The sequence below is a fragment of the Callithrix jacchus genome, chromosome 2 (assembly GCF_049354715.1).
Source record: "Callithrix jacchus isolate 240 chromosome 2, calJac240_pri, whole genome shotgun sequence".
NCBI lineage: Eukaryota > Metazoa > Chordata > Mammalia > Primates > Cebidae > Callithrix > Callithrix jacchus.
In genome coordinates this window covers 108,134,518-108,144,961 of record NC_133503.1, presented here as the reverse complement: position 1 = coordinate 108,144,961, position 10,444 = coordinate 108,134,518, and the positions used below count along the sequence as shown (strand labels likewise).

General features: G+C 34.5%; 1 protein-coding gene across 3 annotated transcripts in view; it reads right to left on the bottom strand.

Annotated features, from left to right (window-relative positions):
- Positions 1 to 6,047: 6,047 nt before the first annotated feature.
- The window catches only part of SLCO4C1 (solute carrier organic anion transporter family member 4C1), a 62,354-nt gene continuing 57,957 nt past the window's right edge, over positions 6,048 to 10,444 (bottom strand). For all 3 annotated transcript variants that reach the window (XM_002744741.6, XM_054252101.2, XM_035291169.3), the window contains one exon: positions 6,048 to 8,978. In XM_002744741.6, the coding sequence (XP_002744787.2) occupies positions 8,818 to 8,978 (161 nt within the window). In that variant the 3' untranslated portion in view covers positions 6,048 to 8,817. The remainder of the gene's footprint in view (positions 8,979 to 10,444) is intronic.

Here is a 10,444-nt window from a genome sequence, read left to right as displayed (position 1 = left end):
TGAGTCCCTTATCAGATATACAATTTGAAAATATTTTCTCCCATTTTTGGGTCACCTTTTTATTGGTTGTGGTATTGTTTACAAATGTTAAGTCAAATGTTTCCATTTTTAATTTCGTCATTGCGCTTTTGATGTCATATCTAAAAAACCACTGTCTAACACAAGGTAACCAAGATTTACCTCTTTTTTTCTTCTTAATGTTTTAGAAGAAACATTTACAAATTTTAGCTCTTACATTTAAATGTACAGTTCATTCAAATTTAGTTTTATATAAGATGTGAAGTAGGGGGTCTAACTTCATTTTTTGCTTATGGATAAGTGATCATTTAGCTCAGTTAAGATAAATCTGAGGAAATATGTATTTATATAGTCTTTCATATTCACCCATGTACTTACCTTTTCTAGTGTTATTTGTTCATGTAATTTAGTTACAATCTAGCATCGTTTCTTTTCAGGCTTTTCAGCATGTCGCTTCATTTCTTTCAGAACTTAACTTGAGTGTTTCTTGTAAGGCAGGTTTCGTAGGAGAAAATTCTTTTCTTCTCAGTTTATCTGGGAATGCCGTTTGACCATCACTTTTGAAGCATATATTTGCTAAATATATTTCATAATCTTTTTTTCTTTCAATACTTTGATTCTATTATTTCTCCCTACCTTCTAGCCTCGATTATTTTTGGAGAGAAGTCAGCCATTTGTTGCATTGTTTTTCTCCTGTGCATGTTGACTGGGTTTCCATTTGCTGTTTTTAGCATGTTCTCTTTGTCTTTCAATAGTTTGAATAGGATGTGTCTAGCTATGAATCTCTTTGTGTTCAGCCTACTTTGGACTTTGATGATCTTCTTGCCTATGTAATTTAAATTTTTCAGCAAATTTGGGAAGCTTTTAGACATTAGTTCTTAAAATATTTTTCTGTCCCTTTCTTTCTTTCTGATTCCTATTGCCTTATATATTGATATGTTTGATGGTTTCTTATAATTGCTGAGGCTCCTGTTTTTACTTATTCTTTTTATTTTCTAGTCCTCAGATAGAGTAATTGGGAGATCTTCAAGACTGCTGAGTATTTCATCTGACATTTCTAATTTGATGTTGCTTCCCCAGTGAATTTCTCATTCATTACAGTTACTATACTTCTCAATTCCAAAATTTCCTTTTGGTTCTTTTCCATAACTATTCCTTATTAATATTCTCTTTAAGCTATTTTATCATAATTTCATATAACTCTTTAAACATGGTTTCTTCAGTTATTTGAGCATATTTGTAATAGTTGTGTTGAAGTCTGTTGCCCAGGCTGGTCTCAGACTCTTGGGCTCAAGTGATCCTCCCATCTCAACCACCCAAGCTGGTAGGATTATAGACATGAGCCACTATGCCCGGTCCGCTTTTCTTACACAAGATTTCATAGGTTTTTCTGTTGAATAAATATTTCCCAGTCTGTCATATGCCTGTGTTTGATTTCCAGGGTGCTGAAGTGGTTGTTTTCTGACAATTTTGTCTGGTTTTGTTGTATTCCTGCATTTTAGGAGAGGATTTGATGAACTACTCATTCCATCATTCCAGCAGATCGGGTTTTTACAGGGCACATGCAGAAATACTGAAACTAATTTGTATGCTTATAAAGTGTAGTAGACAGAATTCTAAAGATGCTTCCCCAACATTCCCACCCCCTGGCCTATTCAAAGAAGCTCTTAACTAGATACTGTGGTAAAGAGACTTTGTAAATGTAATTAAGATAATGGATCTTAAAACAGAGTTTTTCCAAATTTTCCAGGTTGGCCTAATCTAATTACTTGAGCTCTTAAAAACAGAGATAATTTTATCCAACTAGGGTCATAAAGAAGCAACAAAAGAGAGAGAAAGAAAGATGAGACAGAGGGGAAGTCAGGCAGATTCAAAGCTTGAGGAGTCCACATGTCATTGCTGGTTTTGAAGATGGAGTTAGTAAGGGGATTGCATAAATCAGGAAATGTGGATGTTCTCTAGGGCCGAAGAACAACCTCCAATGTTGCAAAAAAAAAAAAAAAAAGCAGGGACCTTAGTCCTACATTGCCATGTGTATTAGTCTGTTTTCACAGTACTATAAAGCACTACCCAAGACTGGGTAATTTATGAAGAAAAGAACTTTAATTGACATGGTTTGATAGGCTTAACAGAATGCATGACTGGGAGGTCTCAAAAAACTCGCAATCATGACAGAAGGTGAAGGGGAAGCAAGCGTGTTTTACCTTGGTGAAGCAAAAGGGTGGAAAGAAGTGCTAAACACTTTTAAGCGACCAGATCTCGTGAGATCTCACTCATAAGACAGCACGGGGGATGATGCTAAACCACTAGAAACTGCCTCTGTGAGCCCATCACCTCCCACCAGGCTCCTCTTTCAACATGTGGGGTTTACAATTTGACATGAGAGTTCAGTGGGGACACAGAGCCAAACTGTATCACCAGGCAGCTGAATTTGCCCAACAACCTGAATGAGCTTGGGAGTTAATTCATCCCCAGAGCCTTCAGAAATGAATACGGCCGTGGACAACAACTTGATTTCAACTTGTGAAACCTGGAACAGAGAACGAACTTAACCACACTATGCCTGGACTTCTCACCTACAAAACTGTGAGGTATAAATGGGTATTATCCTATGACATAAAATTTGTAGTAATCTGTCATGTCAGCACTAGAAACTAATTATGTAGTATTGGACAAGTAACGCGTTGTGGATAATAAGAGCCAGGTTTCTCACTCTTAGAGAAAGTATTTACAAATGAGGAAAAGGAAGATTAACATGAACTCTATGGTGTTGGATTGCACTTGGAGGTATCCATATTCATACACACATAAATTAATATGGAAATAGATGTTATGTATGTTAACATGCACATCTTGGTTTTCAAATGCAATTATTCAATCCCTAAATAACAGAAAGCATAAGAGGAGCCTAGAGTATCTTGTGGTGTTAGACAGTAAAGATGTGCTCAAATAGTGATGTATATATATCCAAAAAATGCAGGAGCCAACACAATGAGGCTCCAATGTCAACATATTAAACAATTTGACAAGAAGAAAACTAGTGGATAATAACCTTATAGAATAAAATAAATGTCAATTAATTTATATTTATACAAATAATTGAGAAACAGAGGAAGGGACACTTCTTTGTTAGATTATAATGCCAATTAATAAACGTTAAAGAAGTGATGAATATGGAAAATCACTATTAGCAAAAACCACATTAAGCATGCAAGAATCATAAATGGACGCTAAAATTAGTGTATGAAAGTTTGCTGAGAACCGGGTATTTGTATGGTCTCAAAGCATTCTTTCAAGAGCTAGTTATTAATAACACAGGAGAAAATAAAATTGGAGTGATCACTGCTGGCAGACACCTTAACCAAGTGATTGAAGTTCTGTCATATTTAGACAACATATACTCAATAATGTGTGTGCTGAGAAGAGCCTGGTATCATTTTTACAAAAAAAGTATATTAATATAATCATAAGAAAACATCAGACTTATCCAAATTGATGTGTATTCTACAAAATAACTGGCAGATCCTCTTCAAAATTGTCATGGTAATGTATGGGAGCCAGCCCCCAATATAATCCCAGTGATAATCACAACATTCATGCCTCTTGGTATTCACCTTTTGTCTTTTCTTCCCACCCAGTACCAGACGTGGGAGGCAGAATTGTAAAGACATCTTCTCCTCCATGGATTATCACAACCAAATATGAATCAAGGCATTGTAGTTTACTGAAAAGTTCTTTTAAATCCTTTTAAGGACTTTGCAGCTAGAATTAAGATTACTAAGGTCATCTGTATGACTGGTAGACTGTGGTAGAAAAGATAATATGTGACTTCTAAAATTAAGTCATATAAGACCCTGTGATTTCAGTGTTGGTTGCTCTCACTCTCCTATGTGTCATTAACCTGAGGCAGTCAGCAGCCATGTCACAAGACCTATGAAGAGGCTCACATGTCAAAGAATAACTTCATCCTTCTTTTTCAAACAACCATGTGAGCACACTTTCTTACAAGATTATTCAATCCCAGAGAAGCCTTCAGATGATTACAGCCCCAGCCAACATCATTATTGAGATCACTTGAGACTTCAAACCAGAACCACCCAGCACAGCTGCTCCTGAAATCCTGACACACTGAAATGGTAAGATAATAAACGTTTCCTGTTTTAAGCCACTAAGTTTAGAGTTATTTGATACATAGAAATAGAGAGGAAATATATCCTAAAGAAAGACTGGGGAACCATTCCAGATTGGAAAAGATTAAGAAGCAGTAATAAATTTAACATAAGATTCTTGACTGGGTTCAGATCAGATAAAGACCCCTGAAGCAGGAAATTACCCTGATCCCTTTGCAGATGGAAACTGGAGTGTGGGCACTGGAGCTAGCTGGTTGCTTTGGTGCCAGCAGGGGCAAACTCCACTCACTAGAACCTGTTGTGCTCAACCCTTACAGAAGAGAGCACATAAGTGAATGGGTGCAGGAGCCAGGGTGAGTGCTTTTGGACACCAACAGAAAACGCCATGCAGACCCCATGGCAGCATCTAGTGGGAAGTACCTGTGACCCCCGAAGTCCCAGGGGCATGTGTTACAGTGCTCTTTTAGCTTTGCCATCTGCAGATGGCGTAAGTGTGAAACAGCTCAGTGGGCTCCTCTGCCTTTTCGTGTGAGGCAGTTGCTCTCCACCAGTGAGGGTAGAGAGTCAGTGTGATAGCCTTTAGCATTTGTACCCGTGGCACCTGAGCTCTTGTTCAACATCCAGGAAAAATTAGGTTGCATGAAAGAATTGCAGGGTGGTGAATGCAAAGGATTTTATTGCCGATGCAAGTGGCTCTCACCAGGAAGGGGAGCTGGAAAGGGATTGAGCAGGAAGGTAATCTTTTCCCAAATTCTAGCCACCCAGACTTCTTCTCCCCAACCTCAAACCATAGTCTCCAATGTCCAGCTGCTTCTCCTCTTCTCCTATCCTGCTCTCCTGGCAGAATCTGAGGTTTTCTGTGCACAGGATGGTAAGGGGAGTGGGCCATGGGTGGTTTTGGAAAAGGCAACATTTGAACATGAAAACAGGAATGCATGTTCTCACTTTGGGCTGTGGTTCCCAGGCTTGAGGGTGGGGCCTTTGCTGGGACCTCTCTCTTCTGCCCAGAATTTCCCTGCTTCCTGTCCCTGTCACTACTAGTGTTATGATTGGCAAAATTATAATAAAATCTGTAGATTAGTTAATAGTATCATGCCAATGCTAATTTCTTGGTAATTGTTTCTAGTTTTAGGTAATTGTTCTATGGATTTTTAAAATATTAACACCAGGGAAAGCTGATAGAGAAATTTTATGTGTGCTATTTTACAAAGTCTAAAAGCATTACAAAATGGTTTTAAATAGGAAATCAGACACACTAAATTTGGGAAGAAAAAATATATCAATTCTTGATAATTTTTATAAACTTAATTTTAGCTGAAGCTAAAACATTAGCACTAAACATTATAATCCCAATATACTTACTGAGTTTTTTAAAGTGGATTATGTCATTTATCTGTTTTTGATTACTCATATGTACCGTAAAAGTTCATGTTTATTGGACTTTGCTGCCGAAAAAGCAGAAGGAACCTAAATGCATTGTATTTAGAAGGGGAAAGGAACATTATATTTCAAACTAACATTCAATATTATTTCCTTAAAATCTTTTACTATTAAAATAAACAGATAAATTAAATATATCTGACACTTTTGTATCAGATATTTACAAATAAACCATCTGCAAAATGTGTTCTACTCATGTAACTCTTGTATATTAATCTGTCATATGTAGAAACTATTGTGTAAGAGAATTTTCCTGGTATATATTTCATAATAAATGTGGTTTGTATTGAATTAGAAACATCTGTTGAGATATGAGAAATCACTGGATTAAATTATTAATACATTCACCATGTTTAAAAGTATAATATTTCCCTTTCCCATCCATAAAATGTGCTTATGTTCACAGAAATAAGCTGTTTCAAACCTGTGTCATTTAATAAGCTCAAACACTTACAACAATTTAGCATAAACATTATGATTTAATAAATGGTATGAATATATATTTTGCATACATTACAATAAAGAAAATGGATTTAAAACTTTGTTTTCCTCCAATTTATATAGTAAAGTCAACTGTATACAGTTCTTTTCATGTATAAGTTTTACATTTGTATTTTTTACAATTAAATAAATTTAGATGTTAAATTTTAAGACATATATCCAATTATGTACAAAATTACAATGTCAACTTATAAGTCAATCTTACTTAAAAATCATAAATTATAAAAAACACACTATGAATAATTTGTTCCAGAAGTATCATACCAACTCATATGATCAAGATGAACCCAAAAGTGAAAAACAATTATTATAAATTACAGTAGTGTCCATAAAGCCCTATTATAAAGGAGATATTCTTTTAAAATATATACATTATATATAAAGGCTTCTGACTCCCTTTAAGTACAAAAATTATTTTCAGTTTAACCACTTTCATTAAAAAGCTTATTTAAAAACTATCACCTTATAAAACTGAGTATATAAAATACAACACAGCCCTTGATAACTAAGAATCTTTATAAATTCTGAATACTTAGTGACCTGTTTATCAAACTATTCCTATGGATGGGTGATATTTTTCTTCCTCTAAATTAAGCAGCCCTAGACTAATATATTTGCATAGTTATTCTGTTTTCTTCCTTACTGTCATTTCACATCTCTATCAGTGAGTTCCTCAGGATTTGCCATAATTTTACTATGAAAGTCTTCAATCCAATTTCCTGCTTCCACATATAGGACACAGAAAGCCTGGACTTTCCTTTTTTCTGGACTCTAATAAGAAGCAGCATTTACAATCTGGCTTGGTGGGAGGGAGATTGTTAATTGAGGTAGCACGTGTGTTCCCCTGCCTATCTTGCCCTATTTCTTTGGTTGCTATAAATTTCCTGTTTCTCAAATATCTGGATTTTTGGCTATTTGGCCTCTGTCTTTGGTGTTTATATCTGTCTGGTTTTAGTAGGTCTCTCTGATTCCTCTCCTTCTCTAATATTCAAGCATGTTTGCCTGCCTAACTTCTCTTTCCTTCTCCTTGAATTTCACTTTACAATTGCACTAGGCTCTATCATCCTTGGCCATAGATTATCATAAAACATAATTTCTTAAATTCTGCAAATTTCTAGTATTTCTAACCCTGGTTTCCTACAAGATCTAGCTAACACTAAGCTTGGGTTACCCTGATTATGGTGTGTATAAAACACTGCTTGTGGAAAACCAACCTAAGACAAACTTATATGGGAAATGTGATAATGAATTTCATTAAATGAATAACCCTGATAAAAATTTCAAATGCAATAATATCTGGATTTGAACTTCAATACTTTTCTTAATAAGTAAAATTCTTAACTATGGTAGAAGTTATATTTGTTGATGTTCACTGATCTATACCCTCCATATTCTCAGCAAAGTTGGCATAAATCTGACCTGAATAAATAGAGTTATAACATAATCAGGCTTACAAAATACTTTATTAAATCAATGCATCAGTTAAAGCAGGGGTCCCAACTCTCGGCTGTGTGTGGCCTGTTAGGAATCAGGCCACACAGTAGGTGAACGAGCTGCAGGTGAGCCAGCATTATGGCCTGAACTCCACCTCCTGTCAGATCAGTAGCAGCATTAGATTTGCATAAGAGTGCAAACCCCATTGTGAACTGCACATACGAGGGATCTAGGTTGCTCTCTCCTTATGAGAATCTAACCAATTCTGAGGTGGAGTAGTTTTATCTCAAAACTGTACCCTCTTTCCCCCATGGAAAAATTGTCTTCCACAAAAATGTTCCCTGATGCAAAAAAGGCTGGGGACTGCTGTGTTAAGGGGTAAGGCTTAATGTTTTAATTAAACAACAATAATAAATGACTACTATATGCAAGGCACTGTTTTAGGTGCTATGCGTAACGTGTTAAGTGATTCGCTTTTCAAAGAAGAAAACTTAAAGTACTAGGTATATAAGTATTGATCAATACTTTCATGTTTAGTTGGCATTTTTCTTTACTGACTGGTACTTTCCTCTGAAATATGTGTAATTGAATAATACTATCACAGAATCATAAAAGTGTTAGAAATTGTAATATCAATAAATTATTTCCTGGAATTCTTTAGTTAAAGTGAAAATATGTGTGTACAATGCTGATGTTTTTGTATTCACTATATACCAGGACACAGGGAAAATAACTAACATATTCCAACAGTTCAATAACTTGCTTTGAGAAAGAAAGGCCAGACTAGTTTAAAAACAAATTACATAATAAACCTGGTTTTAAATTCATAGGCTTTCAGTAATAATTCCCAGAATTCATCATACAACTTTCATTAGTTCAAATTTTTATACCATAAACATTCTAAGCTCAAAATATTGGCAATGAAAATTAAAATTAAACAAGTTGTAATGGGGATAGAAACATCACTTTTTTTAATGTTAATTTTTCTAACTAATTGTGGGCCTTTTTTCTTGCTATTACTTGAGGATTTCATACCTAGAGAATGGGAATGAGAAATAAGTGTGTGTGTGTGTGTGTGTGTGTTTTGAGGTTTTTGGTGGGCTTTGAAGGCACATGTCTGTTTCTTGCATGAAACAAAAACCACTTATGTAAAATAAAAATACATCTGATTATAAAAACATCAACTTTTTAAATATGATTGTCCATATTGGATAAATAATGCTGCCATGGCAATGTGTGTTCTTAAAAATCGAGGTAAATTTTTCAGGTGTAAACAGTCTTCTGTTTTTCCATTTCATCCTTCTTTTCCTACTCTGTTGAGATCCTGTTCTGCTAAAACATTAGTCACAACTGCATTCTGATTGTGAAATGACACATCTGTGGCTGACAGAGGTGGTTTATACAAAAAGATTGCAAATCCATTGAAGAAAATGGTGATAACTTTACAAGTAACACCTAAGAGAAAAAAAAATTAGTCACACGTTTTTGTCTTTAATTTCTCAGTGACAAAAATTATCACTGTGAAAAATCTTCATGAATAGAAACATATTAAAGAGAATAATTACATAGCCATTACAGTTCGATGTTTAAAATTTTTAAAACATTAGGGGGAAAGAAAAAACATTTGTATACAATTCAGTGCATTAATATTTATTTTCTTTCTAAGCAGTAATAAAAGTATAATAATTATCTTATTCTTGGTTATGTTTGTGCATTCTTATAAAATAAGTGCTGTATAGGACTACATAAATTCATCTTCTACTTCTAGATTTGTTAACACAAGCCAGATGGGTGGCTCATGCCCATAATATCAGTACTTTGGGAAGCTGAGGCAGGTGGATGTCTTGAGCCCAAGAGGTCAAGACCAGCCTGGTCACCATAGGAAACCCTGTCTCTACCCAAAAAAAGTACAAAATATATACAGGTGTAGTGGTATGAGCCTGTAGTCCCAGCTACTTGGGAGGCTGAGGTGAGAGGATTACTTGATCCCTAGAGGCAGAGGTTGCAGTGAGCTGAGATCATGCCACTGACCTCCAGCCTGGGTGACAAAGCAAGACCCTGTCTCAAAAATAAATAATTTGTAATATAGTAAAATAGTACCAGTAGATAAGGAAAAATAAATAAATAAATAAATAATTTGTTAACATAATACTGTATCTATAAAAAAATTATCAAAAGTTAATAAGGGAAACTGGTTTATAACATACATGAACCTGAATAAATTACAGAACATCCCCAGGCTAGAAAACAATTCTAAAAATAAAATAGATTTTAGAGTTCTTAAGAGAAAATGTCTGTGGGAGTATGTCACACTCAATACTTAACCAAATCTACCCTTGTTGTCAGATAAAAATATGAAACATTAAGATTCACTTCACAAACTTTGATTTGTTTTTAAGTAAATCTGATTTTGAGCTCAGTTATATGAGGAGAAACTATTTCCAATCACAGTATAAGCACCTATTAAGTGCCAGCCAAATAAATTAAATGTGGTCTCACAGTATAGTTCTTATAGTAGCTGGGTTCTTTTTATTGATTATTAATATTGTATTTAAAAATCATGTATTTGCAAACAAGAATGCTTGTTCAACTAGGCATTACTAGATTTATAGAATAGTTACATAGGTACAAATTACAACATTCTTTTATTTGTTTCTGAAAATTTTAAGGTTTTCATATATTTTATGGGGGATATTCTCACATCCATCATTGAGTAAGATAATGAACAATTCATTATAGATATCTTTGACCAAAAAGTACAAACAAAACTAATTAAATGGATTTTAAACATAAAAATATTGTATGTAGTCATAATCATGATAAAAATATGTAATTAAAAAACACTGAATAAAAAATGGTTTTTAACAACTGGTAAAAGTTATGGGATGATTAATTTTACCTATACTTGTCAATACTTACTC